At 49.1% G+C, this 27,026-nt stretch overlaps 1 protein-coding gene across 16 annotated transcripts in view; it reads right to left on the bottom strand.

The window, feature by feature from the left end:
* Positions 1 to 904: 904 nt before the first annotated feature.
* The window catches only part of WDR27 (WD repeat domain 27), a 140,470-nt gene continuing 114,348 nt past the window's right edge, over positions 905 to 27,026 (bottom strand). For 9 of the 16 annotated variants that reach the window (XM_047769707.1, XM_047769696.1, XM_047769699.1 and 6 more), the window contains one exon: positions 21,814 to 22,754. In XM_047769707.1, coding sequence (XP_047625663.1) covers positions 22,626 to 22,754 — 129 coding nt within the window. In that variant the 3' untranslated portion in view covers positions 21,814 to 22,625. Of the gene's footprint in view, positions 1,731 to 1,921; positions 2,162 to 21,813; positions 22,760 to 27,026 lie in introns of those variants that run through there. The other 7 variants (XM_047769714.1, XM_047769709.1, XM_047769702.1 and 4 more) reach the window with 4 other exon arrangements.

Here is a 27,026-nt window from a genome sequence, read left to right as displayed (position 1 = left end):
TCTTCCTCACCTGCGGGCGTCCTGTCCTCATGCCCTTTAGCCCAGAGCCTCTCCTTGGACCATGACGACAGCCTTGCCAGCCAATCCGCCTCCTTAGCTCTCTTTGGCCTCAAGTGGAGACTCCTTCGCACATGAATAGTCAATTGAGGAGTTCCCCTTAACAAATCTGACCAGGAACCATGAGGTTGCAGGTTCGATCCCTGGCCTTGCTCAGTGGATTAGGATCCGGCGTTGCCATGAGCTGGGATATAGGTCACAAATGCGGCTCGGATCCTGCGTTGCTCTGGCTCTGGTGTAGGCCAGGGCTACAGCGCCAATTAGACCCCTAGCCTGGGAACGTCCATATGCCGTGGGAGTGGCCCTAGAAAAAGCAAAAAGACAAAAAAAAAATTAAGGTCTTTATCATTAGCAGGCTAATCACCTCATTCGATGGATGCCTTTGATCACACCGCCCTGGGAGATGGTTGGAGTGCTGTGGCAGCTGTCATCTCTTAGGCTGACACCACAGGGCACATGACAGAAGTGACTGGCAGGAGCACAGAGCAGCGGGCACCTGCCAGGCAGTGCTCCTCCCCAGGCATGTTACTCTGGGGGGGTGGGGGGGACGCCAGTTTCAGGTAACGGACCCGCCCCTCGGTTGAGTCCAAGTGCAGTCACACACCTGGCAGCCACACCATTGTAGTGTGTTGACTGCAGCTGATTGCTCATCAGTGTTGTGGCTGGACCAGCCCCTGGGGTTCTCATTATGACGGCAGGATGCTCTTCAGTAAGGCTCATCCAGAACCTTGCAAAAGCGTTTATCACGCACAGGACCCGGACAGTACACAGCACCCCTGGGGCCACGGGGTCAGGTTGCAGGAGAGAGAGAGATTGCACAGGCCAGGGTGAGGGTGGGAGGCCAGGGTTTCCAGGCCTCACTCTTTATTGGTGACTTTAAAACAGGAGCAGGGATTTAAAGCACAGGATGGGGACAAAACAAGTGGCCCTCATGGTCAGTGGTCACAGTCACAGCCAGGATCCTGCAGACAATGGGGCCCCGCAGGGGAGGGGCCGGTGTGGCCAGTGTGGTGGGCAGTGTGTTCACTGGAGCAGGACCTGGACGCACTCTTTGAAGTGGGTGCTTAAGTCAGGCATTTGCATCACAAAAACTAAAGCAACCGTCAGGGCTGCTACTTTTCCATGGAGTCTGGGCAACTGGAGGCCCAGAAGCCTGGAGGCCTGGAGGCCCGGAGGCCCGGAGGCCAGCGCCCTTCCTGCTGACTCACCGCCAGCTCCTCTCCTCCAACTGCTGCAGGTGGTCCCCCTGGAACAGGGCCATCAAGGGGGCTGCTCAGAGCCTCTTCCACCCACCGGTACGTGGAGGGCACCTGCCCGCAAAGTCCTTACCAGTCAGGAGGGCAACTGGTCACCCTCCTTCCGCAACCTACACAACCTCCAAGACGCGGCAGAAACCTCCACGGTCATTGCCTGCGTCTTCCCACAGGCCTCAGGAGGTCGCCTCCCCTGGTTCTCCCGGCCGGGTCTCCCCAGAAGCATCTGCAGGGTCTCCGGGTCTCAGCAAGGTGCCCCGCCACCCTGGTTCTGCCCCTGAACCAGAAGACCCCCTCGGACCCTCCTGCGCTGTTGCCCGTTGGTATGCGGCGTTCCCCTGGCAGCATCCTGGCTCTTGTGGGATCCGAGCAAGACTTGGTTCTGGGATCTCTGGCGCCAGATCCGTCTCTGAGGAACCCCTGTGGGGCGACCGGATCCTGTCTCCGCCCCCGTCAGTCACCCACAAGGGAGGGGGCGCAGAAGCCCAGCCGTGCCCACCAACCAGAGGCGGGGGGGGGGCACCACCGCTGCTGTGTTTCCACGTCCCTTCCCGTCTCCGTCTCTGTCCCTCCCCCACCCTCTCTGCAAAGTGCAAGTTATGAAATAAACGCAGGGTTTTTTTTTTTATTATTATTTTAACTTTACCAAATTCTGTGCAGAAGTCCCAGATGCCATTTCTCCTTTCACAGTAAGGGGGACTCTTGCAGGGAGCAGGAAGGCCACCAGCGGGAGGGGGCGTAGGTACAGCCAGCCACGGGCAGGAGGAGGAGCCTGTCAGAGTCCCCGGCTCAGGTCAGCATCCCTCGACCTGAAACAGCTGAAGCTTGCCGTCCAAGGTGGCCGTGGCGAGCTGTGACGGAAGAGAAAGCGCCGTGTGGCTTCAATCACTTTCATTGACTGAGGAACCCATGGAAGAGCGAGCTTACAGGGTACGTCTCCTTATTGTCATTTTCTAGACCGTAGAGCCAAATGCATTAAAAACAGTAAAATCTATGTATGCTACCAGCACTATCCTTAGACTTGACTGATCCAGCTGCATTTGGCTGCTATTCTAGTATTTGTGAGCGCTCTGGTCAGAATCAATCTGTCTACACTGCCCGAAGGGGACAGGTGTCCTTTCTAAATGTCCCATAGTCTCAACCAACCAACCACGAGCACTCAGGACCCCTGATGCACCATGTTGGTGTCTACGTTGGTGCAGCGGGGCCTCCCTGGAGGGGGACCCAGAACCCCGTGGCCGGCGCAGGGCAGCTGGGTCAGGACCAAGGGCAAGGCTTCAGCAGTGGCCGCCCTCTGGCCCCCTGGCACGGGCTGCATTTCCAGGAGCAGATTCGGGAGGGGCGGCAAGCGCTGGGGCCTCTGGCTTAGTGGGCTCCAGCTGCCGTGACAGGACACACACGGACAGGCCGGAGGCTAGAGATCCAAGACGGGCATCGGCTCGGTCAGGTCCAGGGGAGGCCCCCGCCGGGCTGCGCTTGGCCACGCTCAGCAGGTCCTCAGTGGGCCGTCAGCCCTGTGCACCTGGCCAGGCCCCTGCCAGGCCCACCCCACTGGGGGGACCCACCCGGGGCTCGTTCAAGGTCACCTCCACATGCAGCCGCAGGGGAGGCGGGGCTTCACCGTGGGAAGCAGGGGGAGGAGGGGACACAGCGGGTCCTGCCCCCCACGTCCCTGTCTTGGCCATGAAGCCCCCCTCCATTCACCTCCCGACTCCCGTGTCCACCTCATCCGACCTGTGGAGGGGAAACCTGTGCCCTGCAGGGACCCTGAAGCCCCGGCTTGCACGGACCGGCCAGAGCCCTCGGGGGAGCTGGGAGAGCAAACTGCCAGGCTGGGTCCCTGCAGACAGGCGGTGCCCTCAGCTTCACCAACAGCGCCCCGGGGAGCTCGGTGCCACTGGTGACAGTGGAGCAGTGACTGTGTCCTTTACTAGGACAATTTTGGCAACGATCGAATTTGGCATCTACATGGCTGAGCCCCGGGCCATCACAGAGTCTGAACAGGGTCCAAGCTATGAACTACCGCCGGGTCTGAGACCTCAGCGCGGTCCTGCCTCTGGGCCACGAGGGGCTGCACCAGCTCACATAGCAGCCCTGGCCAAGAGTCCCTCCACGAGGTCCCGGGGTGGCTTTGAATGCTTGGATCACACCAGCCCCAGGCGGGCTCGTCTCCAAGACCCCCGCTCCTCCCCAAAGAGCAGAGGGTTTTTTTTAATACATCAACTTGATTAAAGAACAAATGAGTGAAGCGGTTTTTCTTGCAGAGGCTGAGGAAGCAGTAAAAGTGCATGGCTCGAGCTCTGTCATTAGAGACACATTTCCGTAATAGGGACAGAGTAGCCTGACAAACACGCTTCTTAATTTACCAGGCTGAGCATCCCCTTTGCCAGAGGACTCAGCGCAGAACTGCAACGGTGGTAACCTCGTCTTGCCCAATCAGCTGATGGCTCCACGTGCAGGTGCTGTGATGGCATTTTTAAGGGCCTCACGGTGACCTCTGGTCTGCGGCAAAAGGCCGTATTTTAAAGCGTTACACTGTCTGTGACCAGGTGGATGTCACAGTGTGACTTCAAATCCAACTCCTACTCACCCTACTGGAACCCCATCTGTCAGATGCCGTGAGCTCAGGACTCACCCCGAATCTTCCCTCTGTTCAAACAACACACTGAGCAGCATCTGCCTGCTGTGGCCTCGCCCTCCAGCCCCTTCGGACGGCTGTACCAGGCTGGGCCGTGTCACTCACGCAGGAATCATGCGACCTCTGCCTCAGCTCTGCCCCTGGCCCCACTGTCTTCCAGCCCCTCTTGCAAACATCTGCCAATACATCCCCTTAAGTCACTGCTTTACTCCCCTTAGTCTTATGGTCAAGAATTCAAACAAAAGCCAAAGCTGGCTTTGATCTTGGGTCCGGCGTTCCTCCGCGCCACCCCTGTGTAATAAGTAAATACCGCGTCCAGGGTGGTGGGGCAGGTGGATTTCAGAGTTCCCACGGTCGCAGGCAGCGTGGGAGCTGCACAAAACACCCAGGCCTGGTCCTGGGCCCACAGATGCTTTGGAGACGTTGACATGGCCTAGGCATGGACTGGGAGGCCTCTGCCGACTGCACAGAGGGGCCACCAGCTGGGACTCGATCGCGTCCTCTGGCTCTCTGCCTTCTCCAGCTCTCACAACCCCTGGGAGCCCGGCTTAGCCACTCGGGCCGTGTAACAAAGGACTGAACTGGGCAGTGTGGAAACACCACACGTTTCTTTCCCACAGTCTGGAGGCGGGAAGCCCACGGCCTGGGTGCCAGCGGGGTTGGGCTCTGGTGGTTATAACCTCATCCATCCGCTGAGGCTCACAGTGCAGATCTGGGCTCAAAAATGTCCACTGTTCGAGAGGAAAGGCCTAGTCCTCTCTCAAAGAAAAGGCAAGTTCGCACTGGGGCAAAACGGCACTTATTCACAAGTCCCAGAAAAATTTTATGCTCATGGGCATGTGTCACATTTATTTGAAAACTTCTCTTTAGTTGGCGTATACCAGAGAGGATGAAAAATCATACATATCCAGGATAAAAAATAACTTTGTCTGCAAAATGCTGCTACACACCCCACACTGGCAACACCTTAGAACATTAATGATCTCTTGTTAGAAGGGACTCAAAACAACACCCTTTTCAGATATAGCAGTGGTACCTCCACTTCCAAACTCTTGAACCGCTAAGAAAAGGAAAAGGCTACAAAAGCTAGGGGGGCAACACGTTAGGTCCCGTTCACGTGAATTTGGTTCAGATTTGGCTCAGAGTCAACCCCTGAATGTCAGGTCTCCCTCGACACACGTGGAGCACACCCTGTCCATCCCAGGTGCCTGCACTGGCCCCTGTGGAGCAGGTGCCACGTGGGGAGGAAAAGATGAAAGGAGGCAGAAGGGCGGGTGCCAGGATCCTCCTGGCAAACGGAGGCTCCAGGAGTCAGAGAGAGGGCCAGCCGAGATGATTCTTTTTTAAGGACATGAGACACGTCCTTGGAGCCAGGTGACAAAGTACAGCCCAGACTCAGGAAAAGGAAAGCTCTCCCGATCCCTCTGCACAGGGACGTGAATGACTTCCGACTGCAACGGACAGAAAGCCAACTTGGACTAGCTTAACAGAAGGCATTCTGTTACATGTTACTGGACCGTCTAAAGAAGCTAAGAACAAAATGGAACAAAATTTTGGAGTCAGGAGAAGCCAAAGCCACAGACTTAACTGTCCCTGGGACTCTGTCCTCACCACCTGTGTCTGCTCCCTGATGCATGACTTCTTAGTCTCCTTACTCTTGGAAACCACGTGTTTCTAATTCTCTGGTCCACGTGGCCAGAAGAAAACAAAACAAACGCCACAAATAGCAACAAAATCTAGATCACTTAAGCTACCAGGCTTCACCTTTTGCCCCTGCTTCCTCTCAGTTTCAATTTCAAAATCTGGCCCCTGTGGGACTGTGTGATTAGCAACCGGACAGTCCTATGATAACCGTGTGGGTGGAAAGTCCCCAGAAGAGCGGTGGGGCTGAAGGACAAGCTATGGGGTGGGGATGCTTCCTTTCCTCAAATAAAAGGAGGTTGTCCCATCAGAGTGAATGTTCGATTCCAGCTGAAGCAGGGGCACTGATTGCAAATTCGAGGGCAGTTAGTGTGAAATATATATATATGTGTGTGTATATAAATATATATTTATTTATTTACTTTGCTGTACAGCAGAAATGACCACAACACCATAAATCAACTATAGTTTTAAAAAAGAGTCAATTGATGAATTAAGAACTGAAGAGCTGATTAGAAACAGCTGAAGAGAGAATTAGTAAACTGGAAAATAGATATGAAGAAATCATCCGGAATCTAGCTCATAGAGTTGAAAGGATGAAATGTGTGAAAGTTTAGATGACAGACTAATTATTAATTAGTCTATTAATCAGACTATTATTAATTCCTATTAATTTAATAGGAATTCCAGAGGAGAGAATATTTGTTTAATAAGAGTTCCAGAAAAAGAGAGCTCCAAGAGAATGGAGAAGAGGGAATATTTGAAGGGCTCTTACCTAGAATTAATCAGAACCAGGGAAAAAATAAACTGTCGTTGACGGAACGAAATGAGTTATAGGAAAATTAAATAATAATAAAGACACATTTTATGCTAAGCCTCCAGGACAGTAGGCACAATCACCACTCTCAACTGGTGGCCTCATTCTGAATCTTTTCCACAGGGAGTGGGCCCACCTCTAGTCAGAGATTTGGGTTCGGTAAGAACGGGGTAAGGCAAGGAAAGCAGAGCGCAGGCCCCAAGTGACTGAGATGCAGTGAGAGCAAAGGCCCACTTTTTTATATATCACTCATTTTAAGTATGACTGTCAGCTATTGGCCAGGAGCTCTGCCATGGTGTTTGCCACTGAAAATGCACATTTAACTTTGATGAAAATCAGGCACCAACATTTTTTGCCTAGTGTTTTATACTTTCCAAGTTTTGTTTAAAAAGTCTCTTCCAAACAGAAGTCACAAAGCTATTTTCCTAAAATTTATTCTACTTACTTACAGTACATTTCGATCTTAGACATTTAAGTCACTGGATGTGTGCAGGTTTAAACAGAAATACAGTTTTATTTCTTTTCATAATGGGCAATTTTTCCTAAACATTGTACCAAATTATCTATCTTTCCCCACCATTTTGTGGGACCCATACTTAACAAGTCTGTCTCTGAATTCTCTACGCTATCACTATGGCTTTATTTGTTTGAACCAACAACATACTGTTTTTCTTTCTATGCTTTTTAGTTCTCATTATCTAACAGGAAAAATATAAAGCTGACTTAGCCCTTTTTTCCACAATAGTGGACATAAATGCTTTTTCTGCATCTACTGAAATAACAAAATATTTTCTCTTATCCAAGTAGTGAATTAAGTCATTAGATCTCCTGAGGTTGAACCAGTCTTTCATTTGGGGATAAATCCTACTTAACCAACATGCATTTTTAAGTGCACAGTTGAAATCAGTGGGATATATTTTATTTAGGATTCACATAGGTTTATTCACAACTGAAATACATGTGTAATCACTTTTTGCTTTATATAAATAAAACATACCTTGCCCTCATTGTGAAACAAGTGGAATTCTCATCCACTCGTATCTCTGGGAACACAGAATTGCATTGTCACATGGAAAGTGGTTTGGCGGTTTCTTATAAGGTAAAACATACATTTAATATATGACTCAGAAATCCCAGATGTAACTGTGTATCCAAGAAAAATAAAAACGCATTCACACAAAGAGCTGTTCATGAACGTTCCTGTACTGTGTTCATTACAGACTAAAATTCAAGCAACTGGTGAGTGGGCACACCAAGCATCATAACCTCGATGGAACGAACTGCTGCTAAGTGAAAAAATATGAAGACCCCCCGAAAAGCTGAATGCATGAGTCCATGCCCTGAGCACACACTCTATTATTCGATTTATGTCATTTCCTTAAAAAAAAAAAACAAAAAACAGTTGGGGCCAGAAATCAAGTGAGTGGCTGGGGTGGAAAGAGGGCCTTGACTGCACAGGAGCTCAGGAGGCCTGGGGCGGGGGGGCGTTCTCCACCGAGGCTGTTGGGGAACTTGGGGAAGGGATGTCTCTGGGTGTTTGAATGCCTAAAACTTTAAAAAGATGCCTTTTCAGGATCACACAGCTTATGTGTGCACAGTGGAGAGATCCTAAAAAACAATAACTTAAGAGCCAGATGGAGATGCTCGGCTCAGCAGCACCACGTCTAAGAGGACGGGGCGAGAATGGAGATCTCGAGCCTGAGGAGAGACACACCACTGCTGAACTGCCAGGCTCGGGCTCCTGCCTCATTAAAACACGACACATATCTGTGCCAGAACGAATCAGCCGTTGCTCATCTCTGGCTGAAGGGAGCCAGAAGTCGCGGCTCTCGTGCCTCAGGAGATCAGGGCTGTAGATGAGCAGACAAGTCTAAAATCTTCTCACGAAAAACTCACTCTGCAGCCTTCTCCACTAAAAGAAGGAACTGAGAAATGAGAACAGACTTTTGATTGTTCTTTAAAGCAGAATCTTGAGATTGTATCAATACTTTTCTTATCTAATTACTTCAAATATGACAGTGAGCAGAAAAGGAGAACTTTGCAATATGAGAATAGTTTGTTTGTAGCTAATTTAAATTACCTCTCTGAAGGGTACAGTATCATGTATTGCTTTTCATCTTTTTTAATCCATTATAAAACCCCCTTGTCCTATGATATTTCTGAATTTGGTTTGACAGCTAGAACAAAACCAAAAGGACGGCCCTCCAACTCTCTCTCCCTCTCGAATCTTGCACAAAGAAAAACCACCTTAGAGGCTCGTATGGAGTAAAAGTGATAAGAAGACCGAGGATGAAGCAACTGAAACGTCGGTCAACGGGGACGGATAGAGACCACGTGGTACATACAGACAGTGGAATACGACTCGGCCGTAAAAAGAACGCAAGAATGTCATTTGCAGCGACGTGGATGGACCTAGAGATTATTGCACCAAGTGAAGCCAGTCATAAAGAGGAGGACGCACTGCATGTGACATCCGCTGTACGTGCATCCTAACAAGACGATACAAGTGACCATCGAGAGGGACAGATTAGGAGATTGGGAGGAGCAGACACACACGACTGTACATGAAATAACGAAACAGCGAGCAGCTACTGTATAGCGCCGGGAACTATAGTTACCATCTTGTAAAACAAGTAAACAAAAAAGGATTTCTCCAGGATTGAGGCAGAAACAGTGCTTGTGCAGGCCCAGGAAATTATCCGCGGTTTTCTCATCTGTCAAACGGGGTTAGGGCTGTAATCATGCCTCAGAACATGGGTGGATGTACACACACAGTGCATGTTAACACAGACGCAAACTCACGTGACACACACGGCACCTCACGGATGCACAGGCACCAGCAGCACTGCTTTCCCGCCAGTTTTCACTTGGCAGAAGCCGCTCCTGCAAAAGGCCCTGGTTCTGAAGCTTCAGGGACGTCAACGGCCAGCGCTTGAGGCTCCGGAACACCACTCATCTCTCCGCCCGCGTCGCGTCTGCGTTCGCCTTCGCTTGGTACCTTATCTTCCAGGTGGGTCGTGCGGCTCTGGAGCTGGAGGTCATCTCGGAAACACGAGGCCCAGAGCCGACGTCGAGGCGGACCCCACCTGGCTGTGAAGTCTGAGGGTCTGCACGGCCCGCATCCTGGCCTCCCCCTGGGGGCTCCTCAGGCCGGTGTAGACCTGTGTTAACCCCTTCCTGTGAACAGCCTGTAAGGCTCCACCTCCACAGTGGAAGCCTGTGGTCTCTGCACACAGTGCTCTGTCCCGACAGAGGCAAAGATTTTCCTGGTCTTTTGTCTTTTTAGGGCCGCACCCGTGGCACATGGAGGTTCCCAGGCTAGGGGGTCTAATGGAGCTGCAGCTGCCGGTCTACACCACAGCCACAGCCACGTGGGATCCGAGCTGCGTCTGCCACCTGCACCCCAGTTCACGGCAATGCCGGGTCCTTCCCCCACGGAGCGAGGCCAGGGATCAAACCCACGTCCTCATGGATACTAGTCAGGTTTGTTCACCACTGAACCCCGATGGGAACTCCACTAAGTACGAAGATTTAGCTCGGATTAAAAGCTTAAACCTGGTTTACAGTCAAGAGTGTTCCTTTCACAGCCGTCACGGCAGAGGAGCGCTGGGGAGGGCGCTGCGGTCCCCCAGCCACAGCCTGGACGGTCACCGGCTTGGTTTGACACATTTTGGAAAAGACGGCCCCGCGACGCAGCAGCACCCGCTCCACAGCAGGGGACCAGCCTCTCCTGCCGGCCGGGTGTCACCCGCCCGGGCCTCGCCCGCTCACCCCACGTCTTGGCCGTCTGGACGTCGCGGGGACTCGTGGGCTACTGACCGGATGCCAGTCCTGATCACCGAGCTGGATTTCCGGGATGGGCCTGGCACTCCGGCCTCTGAAATCTCTCCAGATGCTTCCACCGAGCAGCCAAGGCCGAGCTCTGCACAGATTTAAACTCTCTAATTTCATTACTTCTCAGACATTTCTGACCCAGGACAAATATTTCCACTTCGTTTCAGTTTGCCGAAGTCCAACATGTGGAAATGCTTTGTGGTCGGCCTCTGGCTCCTCCCGTGAGCTGTTCCAGGAACTCGGATCCGCAGGCTCCAGCCGAGCTCCGCGACTCTGCCCTGTGTGCCGGCGGGGAGGCGGCCTGGGCCTGGCTCCGATTTGGATGGCGACACAGAGGGCTGCCCGGGGTGGACGCTCCCGGTGACTCAGTGCCGAGCCAGCAACCCCGGGAAGGGCTCGTTCTGGAACAGTCCATCGGCACCACTTCCGAGATGAGCTGGAGGGCAGGGTCACCAGCCACCAGGGACTCCACGGGCCCTGTCCCCACGCAAGGGCCTGAGGCCAGGGATCGAACCCTCAACCTCATGGTTCCTAGTTGGATTTGTTAACCACTGCACCACAACGGGAATGCCATAAATTACCTTTTTTTAAGTTTGTACTCTATATGTGAGGTGTGAAATTCCTAATTCCCAACCCCTTTTAAAGTCGCATTATTCAATGTCTAAATGAAACTTCTGCTAAAGATTGAGTTTTTAATTCATACTTTGAGGCAGTTCTTTTATTTCAAACATAGAAATTATATACAAAATATAACCAAAGAAAAACAAATTGGCATAGCCAGGCTGAAAACAAAATTTCCACGAGCAGTAATGAAACAGAAACAAGAGTTCCCTGGTGGCCTAGCAGTTAAGGAATCAGTGTTGTCACTGCTGTGGCCCGGGTGCAGTTCCTGGCCTGGGAACTTCCACATGCCACAGGCGTGGCCAAAAAAAAAAAAAAAAAAAAGACGTGAAACAGAAACACGAGCTTCTGCCTTGGGCTCCCAGCTCCCGGCAGGAAGTGTTTCTGCAGTCGGGGGCCCAGGAACAGTGGGGGCTCCTCTGCCCCTGATCAGCGCTGACGGTCGGTCACAGTGGCCTGAGCTGCAGTTTGGACGGAAAAGGACACCCAGGCGCATTGAGGGGGACGTCCCTGCCCTGAAACGACCAGCACAGGGTCCTCGGTCACCCGCAGGAGGCCCCACCCCAGGGCTCTGCGCTCGGGACCCAGAGAATGTGGGAAACGCCGTCACAGAAACCCACACAGAAACCCAATCCCGGGAGAAGCAGCAAAGAAGCAGAAAGAGGAAGACTGAGCACCTTTTCAACAAAAACCGAATCCGTAAACCAAAATGATAAAACATTTAACTGAATGCTAAGACAGATAACTAAATAACAGTTGGAAAATAACTGCACGCCAGATAAACCTGAAATGAAAATCATGGTGTGAGGAGTAATTTAAAATAAATAAACCCATGGGACCTCATCAAACGGAAAAGCTTTTGCCCAGCAAAGGAAACCCAAAAGAAAACAAAAAGACAACTTTCAGAATGGGAGAAAATAGTTTCAAATGATGCAACCGACAAGGGCTTAATCTCTAGAATATATAAACAATTTACACAACCCAGCAGCAAAAAAGCCAATCAATCAATGGAAAAATGGGCAAAAGACCTGAATAGACATTTCTCCAAAGAAGATATACAGATGGCCAGCAAACACATGAAAAAATGCTCAACATCGCTGATTATAAGAGAAATGCAAATCAAAACTACCATGAGATATCACCTCACACCAGTCAGAATGGCCATCATTCATAAATCCACAAATAGCAAGTGCTGGAGGGGCTGTGGAGAAAAGGGAACCCTCCTGCACTGCTGGTGAGAATGTAAACTGGTACAGCCACTATGGAGAACAGTTTGGAGGTACCTTAGAAATCTATACATAGAACTTCCACATGACCCTGCAATCCCACTCTTGGGCATCTATCCGGAGAAAACTCTGCTTAGAAGAGACACGTGCACCCGCATGTTCATTGCAGCACTATTCACAAGAGCCAGGACGTGGAAACAACCCAAATGTCCATCGACAGATGATTGGATTCGGAAGATGTGGTCTATATACACAATGGAATACTACTCAGCCATAAAAAAGGATGACATAATGCCATTTGCAGCAACATGGATGGAACTAGAGAATCTCATCCTGAGTGAAATGAGTCAGAAAGACAAAGACAAATATCATATGATATCACTTATAACTGGAATCTGATATCCAGCACAAATGAACATCTCCTCAGAAAAGAAAATCATGGACGTGGAGAAGAGACTTGTGGCTGCCTGATGGGAGGGGGAGGGAGTGGGAGGGATCGGGAGCTTGGGCTTATCAGACACAACTTAGAATAGATTTACAAGGAGATCCTGCTGAGTAGCATTGAGAACTTTGTCTAGATACTCATGTTGCAACAGAACAAAGGGTGGGAAAAAAAATGTAATTGTAATGTATACATGTAAGGATAACTTGATCCCCTTGCTGTACAGTGGGAAAAAAAAATACATATGCTGAAAATCCCCAAAGAGATGAATGGCCAATAGCAAAATTAGAAAAAACAGGAAACTACTTTCCGAATTGCAGAAAAATATAAGAGGGTGAAGGTGATAAAAACACATTGGAAATTGTAAGCGACAGTGGAAAAGGTCTCAGAAGGCCGCCTGCCGAGCGAGACAGAACGCGTTTTAAACCGTTCGGTGGAAGAGACTAGTAAGGGACCATCCAAAACCCCGACTCGGGTAGAAACCGATTCAAAGACACAAAGGCTTAGTTAAGTGCTGTGGATGACACTTTAAGAGTTTCAAAAATATTCTTTTCCCCATAGTTGCAAAATGCTATTAAGGAAGCAGCACGCGGTGATGAGATGTAGGCTATTGGTTCTTTTTTCAAACATACATCTAATAGAATCCAGGGGGGAATAACACAGGCATTTTGGGGGCCCCAACATTTGAAGACGCAAAAGAGGGCAGATGCCTCGTGAGCAGCATCAGACATGAGGATGCAGTGAAGCGGTATCTTCAGAGTGTTACGAATGAGGTTATTATGAATGTGCTCATCCTGTCAGCCTAGAGACACACACCAAGCTGAACCAGCATCCAGGCGCGAAGGCAAAGCGAGGAATTTTCATAGATTCCGAGGCCAACATCCCTCCCGACACCTCACGGCGGGGCCGATGATGTGAAAAGTCATCTTTCAACACGAGAAGGCGACCTCGCGGAAGAAACGAGATACGAGAAAAAGCAGCGACAGAAACGGACGGACACTAGACAGTCACAAGCTCAGGACGCCACATCGGCCTGCCCAGGTCTCTGTCCAGTGGGAAACAGACCCTGGGTCATCTCAGACAGCCTCGTTAAAATGTGTAACTAGGTATATCAGTTCCAACATTGGAGGAATACTTAAAACACAATGGAACTACAATCTGTAGTGTCCAACCAACCCTGGGAAAAAATATTTATAAATCAACCTTTCACAGGCAGAAAAGGAAACGAAAGAATCAAAGCACAGGACGAAAAGCAGCAAAATTCATTTGTAAAAGTAAATCTAAATATATCGGTCGCCCAAAATATTGTGAATGTGTAAATTATCTGGTTAAAAGGCAGCAACTATAAAATTAAGAAATTCTACTACAAAGATCGGAAGTAAACAGATGAGAAAACCACGCCACGTAAATACTAGCCCATATAAAGCCGGTGTGGTGCTGTTAATATGAAAGACAATTAATTTAACTCCATAAACATAAGTGGGGGATAAAAGGAATGAAAAGCAGTCACACAAAGCAAAACCCCCGGGAAGATCAACCCGCCCACTGCACACGGAGCCTCCGGACGCCCGCTGGGCCGGGAGGGCGCAAGCAGACAGCGACACAGCGTGAACCCAGAGGCGGGCTTCGGTCCCCCCTGCTGAACACACAGGTCCAAGGGCCAAGAGCATCCACCGTCAGGTGTTCGAAGATCTGAGAAACACCAAGTTTCGTCAAGACACGACCTAAGAGGTATTAGGGAGAATCCTGTAACAACAGTCATACGATATGCACATATTCTTTCAGAAACACATGGGGATTTTATGAAAATCAATCAGGAAGCAGGTCGCTCTCTCAGGACTAGGTCAATATCATACAAATCATAACCTTTGGAAATAATGAATGAGAAATCACGTCGGCAGGTCCCGTCGTGGCGCATCGGAAACAAAGCCAACTAGGAACCAAGAGGTTACGGGTTCAATCCCTGGCCTCGCTCAGTGGGTTAAGGATCCGGCGTTGCCGTGAGCTGTGGGGTAGGTCGCAGACGTGGCTCGGATCCGGCGTTGCTGTGGCTGTGACGCAGGCTGGCAGCTGTAGCTCCAATTAGACCCCTAGCCCGGGAACCTCGATATGCCATGGGTGTGACCCTAAAAAGACAAAAAGCCAAAAAAAAAAAAGAAAGAAGAGGAAGTTCAAATGGTCACACTGGCCATGAGCTTTGCCAGGACCCACGGGTCAAAAGACACCTGTCACGCGCTCCTCTGGCTGCATCTGAACACAGGACTTCTCTGGTGAGCGAGGAGGTGGCCTGAAAATCTTGGGATGTCCTCTGCTAACAGTTCCCAAGCCTTCAGATGAGAGCTGGAGTTCCAGCAAAGGGGCGCGGGAGGTCAAGGATAACCAGTGCGATGGCCACACACAACCACCACCAAGAAAACGGTGAGGGCTGTGCAGCCAGTGTAACCGGAACGAATAAGAAAAATTCAGATGGAGGGTTGGCACTAATGGGCCCAAAGACGGAGACCTCCCACAGGGGTTGACCCCCAGTCAGCAGGCTGATCCTCACCAACTTGATGATGGGTGACTTCCCCCCCCACCGCCACCGAGCACTGTGTAAACACTTCTGGGAAGAAATACGAGTGCGGGCATTTGGGAATGGCACCCTCTCCCTGGCTTCCAAGCGCTGTCCCCAGATGTCACGGCTTGTCATCCCTCAGCTCATTACACGCTCTTTTTTTTGGAGTCGAGATGAGAGAGTTTGGGAAAAAATTGCAAGCAAACTTGTCAGCTACGTGTCTGGGGACTTTTCAGCGCATGTGGGCTGCTAACATTTTTAATTTCTGCTTAATTTCCTGGGCTTGCCCCGTGTTCCCACGACCACATGGAAGAAGCAACTGTCAGTTAAGCGCTTGCCACTCATACATCCTTTCTCTGTTATTTGAAACCTGTATCGATCTGGCTCAACACCTACACAGGATTTCAGCCCAAAAGCCATAAAATTAAAAGCCCATCTAGTCTCAATTTTATCCCTGGTATCGTAGGCTGGGCTCCTGTGCCTTTAAAGGGAAGCTTTGCTAATAAGTGGGACAAAATTCTGGTTTCAAGTGGTAATCTCAGGTTAAAACTGCAGGTGCTGAGGTATTGGCGGGACGCATCCTGAGGTATAAAATCCATTTTGAGATGCATCAAAAATCAGATGGATTACTGAGCAGATAAGTTAATGTGATAAAGCAAATGCGGTAAAATGCTCATCACAGAATCTAAATAATGGGAACCCTGCCGACTGCAAAACTCCCTCAGCTTGGATGACTATCAGAACAGCTCCGGAAGAAGCTGGGAACACAGCAGACCTATGCCTTCGAGGACGCCATCGTCTTGCCCCCTTCTTAGCATCCTCCCAGGCTTTGGTGAAAACCAATTGTTTTAGGCTTAGGGGGTCTGCAAAAGAAATGAAAACTTTATCTTCTACTTTTTGTGTGATTTGCCGCAGATCCTTAGAGGAGACCTGTCAACAGTATTACTTGGCTGTCGTTTATCATAGTAAGTGGCACACGGGGTTCCATGTGACAGTGACCAGGCCACGGTTGAGCAGATTTCCCTCTGGCAATAAACAGAGGTTATACAGAAATGCACCAGCCTTGACTTCGCTACTTAAGTACTGCATTCTTTAGACCCTGATAAGCGCCAATCAGGCAAAAATCGCTCACTAATTGTCAGGGTCTAGTTCTGTCCACGGGGCTTCTCTGGAAGGAGAGCTCCCAGGGAGCTAAGGCTGCGGCTCCGGGCGCCCTGTGAGAACCTCTGTGCTCTGCGGCCTGTGGCCTCCCAAACACTCTGCCGGATACCAACGCTAGCTAGTGCCTTCCAAGCTGGTAGCGTGGGGGACAAGGCTTCCAGAAGTTAGCTCCACAGTGCACGTTTGCACTCGGATGACACTTCCCTGTTTTCAGTGGAATTGTGTTTCTCTGAAACTGTGCCGTATTTCAGCTGAGCTAAAAAGTGGAATACTCTAACTCTGGAGGTCATACCTGGAGGCGGTCCAGGCACTAATTTCTCCAGGCTTTCCACTTTCGCCATGTTCCCCTCGGACGGAGCATGTCACGTAACTGCCAGGGAGTCGAGCAGAAGACTCCGTGTCGCAGCCCGTGTGCCATCACGGTGCCCTGCCTTACCCAACACCCACGGAGCAACCGCAAGCTTCATCCGTTCGCTCGAAGGAAGCGCTCCCCGAGCAAGAGGCAGAGGTCTTGTGGGTGCCGTTTCGAATAGAGAACAAAACTCCCCCAAAGGCCTGAATGATAACCTCTAAATCCTGCCTCCCTTGTAGCTGCTGTCTGGAACCCCAAAGTCATCAAGACACGGAGCAGGTCTGACTGAATGAGGGGAGAGGCCGGTAGTGATTCCCCAAACTCCCAGAAACAACGGGGCGCAGGGAATTTACAGAAGCGGGCTCACAGGTAAGAATGCAGCCAGGTCAGGCGCGACCAGGTCAGGAGGCAGAGACGCAGCCACCGCAGGGAAGCTGTGGACCCCAGTCAGCAGCTTCAAGGAGCACGCCCCTTACCCTCACCCTCCCGGGGCCCTTGCGCTGCTGGCTGCACACAAGTGGGGTGAGGACCCCGGGCTCTGCAGCCTGGGGGCCGAAGGAGAGCCAGCCGCTCCACGTGGACGGCTGCCACTTTGCTGCTCTGTTTTGGGTGGGCGTCTGGGCCTTAGCTTCGTGGTCTGAAAATGCGTCTTTATCACTCAGGGAGCCCCGTGGACGGTAAAAAGAGCTTCCTCTGCAACGTGTTACCTCTACATCCACTGCATCTCTACACGGGTTAGACTTCAAACAAAACTGCCTACACTGCAGGGCTATAAATAACATCAGATGAAACACCTTCTTAAGGCATTTAGAGTTTTTAAAAGAAAATTAAAATATTTTGAGTTCTGAAAAGCACCGTTCTTTCCATTTCGAGTTCAAGTCTCCAATTTCTACCTTGGGGCTCTTTTTTCCTTAACGGACTTGGTTAAGAATAAGACAAGCACAGATGCCAATGTATGTCCCCAGAGCAGCGTTTCCCTCCTCCCTGTCCTTGTTTGAACCCGTTGGGAGGCGGCGGAGGGGGAAGGAGGCAGCAGTTTGCAAGAGGAGCCCAGCGTCTCTGCAGACCCATGGTGGGGCTCCCCACCAGGTCGGCTGGCAGCTGGCCCATATCTCCGACCCCTCTGCTGAGTGAAGGAGTGATGTGGGCGCGTCACTAGGAGCCTGGGTGACAAGTCGAAGCTCTGGGAGCCGTTAGCCACGGTGGGAATTGTACCCTCCCCACCTGCTCACTGCAGACTGCACCTGACCTCCCCGAGGCTTTGCTCCGTGAGTCAGCAAACCAGGCTCGGAGCCAGCCCTGCTCACAGCCCGCGCTTCTGTCTGCCCAGCGAGCTAAGAGCCATGCTGACCTGTCCAAATGGTTGGGAAAATTAAGGAATATTTTGTGACCCATGAGAATGGCACGAAGTTCAAATTCCAACGTCTACAAATAAAGTCACATCCAGGTGCTCCCATACTGTCACTGGCTAGTTGCTGCTCCCGCGCCGAGGGGGTGGTGATGCCGGAGGCTGGATGTGGCTCCGAGGGCTGCACCACGGGCCACGGCCACGCCCTACCAATGGGTGTCATCTCCAGCGACCCGCGCACTGCCGTGAGCCAGGACATTTTATCTCCAGAGCACATTCGCCACCATGTCAAAACCAGAAGAGAAAGTGGGCTCAGTGAGCTGGGTCTGGGATGCAGGGGCGGTGGATGGCTGTGTCACAGAACTGTTCCAGCATCACACTTGTTCTGCTAATACCCTCTGAGCTGAGCCCAAAGGGTGTCTTGTCCACTGACAGGCCAGACCAGGGCTCATCAGGACTCACAGACGACACGGCCAGAAAAAAGTAAGAAAGCTTAAAACAGGCTACCTCCACACAGCTCAACAAGGAGGGCGATGAACACACTGTGAGTTAATTAAATCACGCTGATTGCAGCAGCCACAGCAATGAGTGCCCAGCAATTAAGCTCAAGAAGACCGTTAGCCTTTTGGCTTGAAGATTTAAGAGTTGAGGACAGTGGCCTCAGTAGTTCATTAATAGCAAGGCAAATTATCGCAAGAGCTTTTCCACGACTCCTGATGCACTAACAAATGTTACTGGTAATATTTCCTCAAGCGCTGCTGATTTAAGAAGTCAGGAATTCAGAGTGCTTGAAGAATTAGTCTCAGTCAGAGACGGAGCAACTACCACTGAGACTATTTTAAATTAATTGAGAAAACATGGATCTGATACAACCTGAAGTGGAATCCCCTGCGATGTGTTAAAACTGATGGTGGAGAAGGCTTGACAACACTCTTGAGAATTCAAAGTGTGTAAAGCTGGGGCTCTTTGCAGAAGGCATTCTGAGGGATCCTGTCCTTCTGAGCCGGGAGTGCATCGGTGACCTGTACTGCCCTGGGAGACCCGACCTTCCCCAGACCTGTGAGGTTTGTCGGAAGTACAAGCTGACTTGCTCACCATGTGGCAGCCCAGGAGCTCGGCACCAGTGAAGTTTTGCTGCAACAGTTGAGCTCAAGGTGGAGACAAGGTTTTCTCAGTGAGAACTGCCTGCCTTCCATCATTTTTACCAAACGCTGGAAAGACTATGGAAGTGGCTTGATGCGGTTCTAATAAAGTCGCCCTGAAACTACCAGGCAAAACCATACTTACAGTTCTGTGCTGAAGTCATCATTTGGATGACAACAAATGTTTGAATCACAAGTAATGGTGGCTTTGCACACGTCCCATGTCGTCGGGGTCTCCGTCCTACACACATTCGAAGCAGAAACAGTCCCCAAGCTCAGACAAGGCCTCCGGTTGCAGCGGTGCTTTACAGACCTCAACACAAGGGCAAAAGAAATGTCCACATTTCAAAATCCACCTGGCTGCCCGCTCGGAGCTGCCATCGCACCTTCAGCTGAAGGTGAGTAACCTGCTACTTGGTGAGGCAGAGGCGGCGGACACCAAGGGTAAAATCCCGCGGTTTCCTCGAGGGTCTGCCAAGCACTGACTACACCCAGCTGAAATCAGTGCTTGTGGGTTGGTACCAGTGTTCGGTAATGCCTATCTGTGTGAAAAGACATTTTCAAAGATGAAATGTGTATAATCTCGTGACAGATAAGCATGAATAGACGAACATTTGCAGTTAATTTTGATGATAAGGTTTGTTAACTTTGAACTCCAATTAAACACAATATTACCATTCCCCCAAAATATGATTTCATCCTTTTCAGCTGTGGGTCTGTATTATAAAAAAAAAAAAAAAAACCTGCACACAATCTCATAGTTACATTTTGAGAGTCGCTCGTGAAAACATTGTAGAGGTTCGTTTCCTGTCTCATGAAATAAGTACATACTACTATCCTCAGTTCTCCTCTTGGCCCACAAAGCTTAAAAGATTTTCTATCTGGCCCTTTACTAAAAGAAGGTTTTCCAACTTTTTCTCTAGATATCACTCAGTCCCTCTTACCAGGTTTTCAGTTGTCATTCACAGAAAAATGGATGGTTGGATGGGTGGACAGGGAGAGGGATGGAGGGATGGATGCATGGGTCACTTCCTGTTTTGTGTACTCCTCTCCTGAAAGGAAGGTGGGGTCATCATAAAATGCCAGGGCCTGGAAAAGCAGGGCCCCGGTTCAGGGCCTTTACCACACTCATCTGTCTACAGGTGGCAGTTTACACTGTTGCAAACAAGGGACTTCAGATGACAGCGAAAATAGCTCTACTGACTACATGCAAAATTCTAAAGAGAGAAGCAGGACCCACGGGACAGGCAGCTACAAATTGCCCTTCCCAAGGCAGTACCCTGTGGTTTTGTCACCGTACAACGCTCCTCAGAAGTGCGAAAGCTTTATCCTGAGCGCGCCTGAAGACGCAGTCCGCTGCTGCTGACCCGCTGGGACAGCCAGGTCTTCTTTATGTCTTTGGTGACGCGATACTTGGACTTGGATTTTACAAAATGCTGCTTCGGCCTTGGACGTAATTGGAGTACGCTGCTAAATAAAACGGAAGTACGATGCTTTTGAAGGAGTTCTTCACCCCCACTCAGCAGCGGCTCAGAAGGTACCACACCCGCAGGTCCCCCCGGGGACCCAGTGTGTCTCCTGGTCGCCAAGGTCAGTGAGGACCCGCGGAGCCATCCGCACGCTGCCTGGCACCAACGGCCTGAGCGTCCCAGGGTGAGTTCCGAGACAGCTTTAAGCAAAAGCCATTTATTTCTTCACAATATATTATTTAACAAGGCGCGTCATGCTGTTGCTTCAGTCTTTAAAAATTATGAAATTCCCCAACACTGAGTCCTCTACCCTGCTTGCTGCTTGTTTTCCCTCGGGGCAGGGAAAGATCAAACAGCAAGTTTCAGTCATTAGCAGTTCACACCCAATTTTCAACTGGCTTAAAAAAAAAGAAAAACAAGGCAAACCAGGGAAGCTTTCACTATAAACAAATTGCGCTCTCTTCCTACAGCTAAGAATTCGAAATAAATCAGGAAGCGAGGGTCAGGCAAGCACATGGTGGGGCCTCTCAGTGGCTCCGGGCCACGGGGCCTATGGGGATTTTCCCCATGGCTTTGGCTTCTAGGTCACGCGGTTAATTAATTGTGTAGACTGTTTTAATGTACCAACAGCACAGAGTCAAAAAGTCAAACATTTCAAACCCCACTCATCATGTGACCTCTTAGACGACCAGAAAGTTCAATTTGAAAATCTAACAAACCTACAAAGTGGCAGTACACACATCACAGGTCCCAAAAGGACCTTCAGATTGTATTCCTCCACCTCGCTGCTTTACTCTAGAAGAAACCAAAATTAGCAACAAGGCAAGGAAATGCATCACAACAGATACAGTAAGAGACCAGACTACACGCGAGATGGATTTTAATTATGTCCTTTAAAACGCGTCTAAAAGCTGCACACGTGAATGCTGCATCGCCAGACGCAAGAGCACCCTTTGTCTATGTTTGCTTTTTAACACATGAGCTGTAATGGCTTGAACCACCTTCGACAGCATAGTAACGGAAGGTCACGTTCAAGGCTGCAAGGGAAAGTGTGGAAAAATTAGTTCCTGCCTGGCAGGCCTGATACAGTCTCTTCTTAAGACTGCTGTTAAGAGACAGGAAGGAGACGATGTGAAAAACGAAAAACCAGTAATGCCTAAAGAAGGGTAAAATCACAACCAACGCTAAGAAATGGAAATAGATTAAGAAAACACACCTTTAAGAAATAATATGTAAAAAACACACACACGCACACAAAGGTGTTCCAATTATTTATATATGGCTGCATTATGAGCTGCCCGAAAACGGAGTCGTTTAAAATAATAACCATTTTCTTGGCGTTGCCACCGTGGCACAGAGGGTTAAGGATCTGACTGCAGCGGCTCGGGTCACTGCAGAGGTGCGGCTTGATCCCCGGCCCCGCGCGGTGGCTTAAGGATCCAGCCCTGCTGCGGCTGCTCCACACACCGCACTTGCAGCTCGATGCAACCCCTGCCCGCGAGCTTCCGCAGGCCGTGGGTCGGCCATTGAAGATCAGTAAGAACCATTTCCTTACATTTCATGGTTTGTGGGTCAAGAGCCAGGCAAGTCCAGCCGGGGACTCTGCTCCACGTCACACAGACGGCCGTCACCTGCTGGGCTCAGCTGGGCCGCTGCAGGGGCACCTCCGCAAGCCTCCGGCACAGCGGCCTCACGGGGTGGCTCGGTGCCCAGGGGCAAAGAGTCCAGCCAACAAAGTGGACGCCGCGTGAGCCTCTCTGGCTCGGCCTTGGAACGCAGACGGCTCCTTCGGTCCCGCTGAAGCGTCAGGAAGGCCATCAGGACACACAGCTTCGTGAGGAAGAGGCCTGGGCACTCGTGTCTCGACGAAAGAAGCATCCGGTCCTTTACAGCCATGTCGTAACATTTCAGATTCCGAGCCCACTGTTCACTGCCTGAGTGGAATTTGTCCACCTTGACGCGTTCAGACAACACCTTCCCGATAATGATGAGGTCTACGGTGGAGGGTCCAGGAACGTGCCTGTGAACCAACATGACACTTCCGTCAGTGCGCTGCTCACAGGCGAGCTTCTAGAGGAATCGAACAGCACACGTGCTGGAAACTGCCGTCGGTCGTTCACTGGTTCCGGCGTGGCCGTGAGCTGTGGTGTGGAGCAGGCACTCCCGACTCCGTATCAAGCGTCTGCCGCCTGCCAGGTCCTGCGCTAGGAGACACAGACGCCGCAGTCAGAGGCGGGGCCTTCCCCTGTGCGCCCCGCTCCGAGACAGAAGGACCAAGAGCGCAGGGAGGAAACAGGGGGCGTCGGGCCAGCAGAGCCCCCTCCCCACAGCGCCTGTGCTGGGGGCTTCCAGCCGTTACCCTGAGCCACTGGACACATCATGCCTGCAGACGTCACGGTCAGCTGGCAATCTACACAGTTCGATGACTGCCAAACTCCAGGTCCAGACTCACTTTACTTCAGGTTGCATACAGAAAGAAAACAATAGAAGCAAGGCCATCACCAGGAAAACGCAACAAGCCGCCTACGAGCAGAGGCACAGCCACGCACGCACCCAGTGATGACCATAAACCTCCAGATCAAAGTAAACCGTGGAGATCCAGCCTCGACGTGCACTTTCTACCGAAGCAGGGCTGACGCACCATGCTGTGCTAGCTTCAGGCGTACAGCGAAGCAAATCCCTCCGTGTATTAAAAGCACAGCACACTGAGAAAAGTTGGGTTATTCTAAGAAGAAAGGGTAGTTTAAAAAAACAAACAGCGGAGTTCCCGTCATGGCGCAGTGGTGAGCGAATCCGACTAGGAACCATGAGGTTGAGGGTTCGATCCCGGCCCTTGCTCAGCGGGTTAATGATCCGGCATTGCCGTGAGCTGTGGTGTGGGTCGCAGACATGGCTCGGATCCCGCGTTGCTGTGGCTCTGGCGTAGGCCGGTGGCTACAGCTCCGATTCGACCCCTAGCCTGGGAACCTCCATATGCCACGGGAGCGGCCCAAGAAATGGCAAAAAGACCAAAAAACAAAAGCAAGAGTAATGAATATATTTTCGGAGAAATGATACAGAATCTGTTGGTACAATGCGCAATGGTAAATCACTGAATTGTACACATTTGCTTTATATATGTCTTCAATATATTACATTTAGCGATTAGAAGAAAAAAGGATAAAGGACAATGAGAGTACCCAGATCTCTTAGTAAAACAAGATCGTACTTAAGAACGCTGGGCGAAAATTCAAGCCAACATTGAAAAGCATGCTTAATTTTGATGCTCTGTAGCCATTTCTGTTAGACTCACTGATACCATACTACAGCTATGGAAACTTCTCTGTTGTTAAAACCTACCATTTTATAATTTAAAAAACTACATCCACAGGCCAGAATTAAACAAGGAGGCTTTGCTGCCACCCTACTGATATAATACCCATTGTAAATGTCATCTAATAAAACATTGGAATAAAATAAGGAGCATGATTTGGAAATAAGGTGTCAAAGTTCCCACTATGTGCATAAGAGTATTTACTTTAAAACCTTAGAGGGGCCATGTGAATAAAAATATTCAATAAAGGAATTATCTGCAAATTGACAGTTTCTTTTCATACCAACAACATATTCTTAGGAAATACAATAAAAGAATAGACTTCATGGACTATTTCAGTATTACAAAATAAATATAAATATGCATACATATTTATTATATACTTATCTCATAAATATTTTAAATAAATACGGTAAAAGTAAAACAGGACGGATGAACTTACAAAGTGTGAAAGAACCCTATATTTTTAGAGAACTTACAAAGAGACACATAAAATAACACTAAGAAGCAGAGAAGCATGTAATGTTCCTGAATGAAATAGTCAAAATTATAAAGATCTCAATTCCCTGAAAATTGATCTATGAATTAAATGTAATCCAAGTCTAAACCTCAGTGTGCATAAATAACTCTGACATTCAGCTAAAGCAATAAATCACAAGAGTAGCTCAGAGGAAAAGAAAAGAAAAATAAGAAATTCCAACTTCTGCCCCACCATAAAAGCGATGAAAAACACTGGCATCAACTGTCAGAATTAGCTTTTTTTCAGAAGTCTGAAAATTAAATAAGGGGTTGCAGGAACCCTGAGCGCATTTACTCAACAAAAGAGCTGACTCTCAGTAAGAACCACAAGATGTTTGCTGTCTGACTTACTCTAGTTCCATTCCCAACTCCTTTGCTTAGTGGCAGTCATGAAAATAATTAACTGCATGTTCTATGTTTGTTGGAGCAGGAAAGAAGGCCTCATTTACAAGAATTTTAATCATTTATTTTCACCTATCTGCTGTCCCCCTGGAAGAGTGGATCAAAAGCCTTGCCTCTGTTTCACCTGACCCAGGACTGGCCCAGTGCTAAAGCATTGGTCTGAAATGGCTACAGGCAAGTGCCTGAGTTACTGCTTCCTGAATGACAGGTAACACCTGGGGCCAACCGCACACCGTCCAAAGCCCTGGAAGGAAGGCAAGAGAGTGAGATGCCCAGAAGCACCTGAGCAGCTCTGCCACCTTCCCGGGACGCTAGAAGTCCACATGCACGCCTGGGCTGAGCACGTGCTCAAGAAAGGTCTGAAAAGGACCTCAGTTCTCACCTCTGGCTGACCTTGAAGCTCTTGAAGGAGTGTAGGACTTGTAAGACAGACTGCTACACTGCCGTGCTTCGTGTTGAAGATGTGTACACACACACACACATACACACACACACAGAGCTCGGGTTCAAAGATGGGAAATCGTTTGGTTCCAGACATTTAAAGAGAGCTCTACCAACAATTCGTTGACAACTAAGTTAACTGGATGGAGACCTCAGCAGCCATAAGTGACAAATGATAGATACAGAAGTTACCGAATTCCTTTAGAAAGTCAGTAAAAGACAATAAAAAATCTGCAATAAGCAGCAATTAAAAAAAAATCATCCTGGGAAGGCGAGAGAATCTGGTTTCTAGGGGGACAGCTTTATAATGTTCATATAACTAGTTTTCAGCATCAAAGAAATTATGATTCATACAAGGAAACAAGAAAGTATTAGACCATACACAGGAAAGGAGACAAACAACAGAAACTGGCCCTGAGGAAGCCCAAACATGGGACTCTCTAGACAAAGACTTCACTTTGCCACAGCAAAGTCAGATGTGAGCTGGGTCTGCCACCTACAGCACAGCTCACGGCAACTGGATCCTTAACCCACTGAGTCCTCGTGGATGCTAGGTAGAGTCGTTTCTGCTGAGCAACAACAGGAACTCCTAGGCAATTTTACATAAGCTACTTTAAATATGTTCAAGAAGCCAAAGAAAATCATGCCTAAAAACTAAAGGAAAGTTTGAGAATGATGCACAGAGAATATCAATAAAGAAGATCAATAAAAAGAAAATCAATAAAGAGTGAAAAACTACAAATATTAGGAACCAAACAGAAACTCTGATGTTGAAAATTACAACAACTGATATGAAAAGTTCACCAGAGGGACCCAACAGCAACTCAAATAGGCAGAAGAATCAGTGGGCTTTATGACAGCTCAGCTGAGTATCCGTCTGAAGACTGGAAAGAAAAAGAATGAAGAAAAAGGATCAGAGCCTCAGAAGCCTGTGGGACACCATCAAATGTATCAACATATGCACAATGGGAGCCCCAGAGGGAGAGTAGAAGAAGCAGAAAGAATATTTCCAGAAATATTGTCTGAAAAATTCCCAAATTTGAGGATAACCATTAATGTACATATTCAAGAAACTCAACAAACTCCAAGTAGAGTAAACTTATAGATTCACACCGAGATACATCACCAGGCAATTATCCAAAGGAAAAACAAGGTGAGAATCTTGAAAGCATAGATACATCACCAGGCAATTATCCAAAGGAAAAAAACAAGGTGAGAATCCCGAAAGCAGCAAGACAGAAGCAATCCATCACGCAGACCACCCTCTGAGACCACGGATTCCAAGACAGGAGGATGCCATTTTCAAAGCACTGAAAGCAAAAAATATTTCAACCTTTCTAGATACCAAGAAAAAACTATCCTTCAAAACTGAGGAATTAAGACACCTGCAGACAAAAACTGACCGGGTGTGCTGCACAGACCTACCTACAACAAGTGCTGAAGGGAGCCCTTCAGGCCGGCTAGAGAGACACCAGATGACAACTCCAATCCACTTGAAGAAATAAAGGACACGAGGAAAGGTCACTAAACAGGTGACTAGAAAAGCATCTGTGTATAAGTCCTTTTATTTTTAATCTGATATAAGATGGATTCATGAAGCAATCATTTTAAATAACACAAATTGTGGCTCAAAGATATTAAATAGTAAATAACTTGCTTAAGCCTCGATTTGAACTTAAGTCTTTTGGCTTCACAGCCAGTACTCTTACTTGGTTAGAGAACTCCCCCCTACTTTTGGATATATTTCAAGTTTTACATAATAAAATTATTTTGAAAGAATAACTAAGTAAACCTTT

Source organism: Phacochoerus africanus, chromosome 2 (genome assembly GCF_016906955.1).
Source record: "Phacochoerus africanus isolate WHEZ1 chromosome 2, ROS_Pafr_v1, whole genome shotgun sequence".
NCBI classification, from domain to species: domain Eukaryota; kingdom Metazoa; phylum Chordata; class Mammalia; order Artiodactyla; family Suidae; genus Phacochoerus; species Phacochoerus africanus.
Note: the sequence above shows the minus strand (reverse complement) of the source record. Positions and strands in the feature narration are given on the sequence as shown.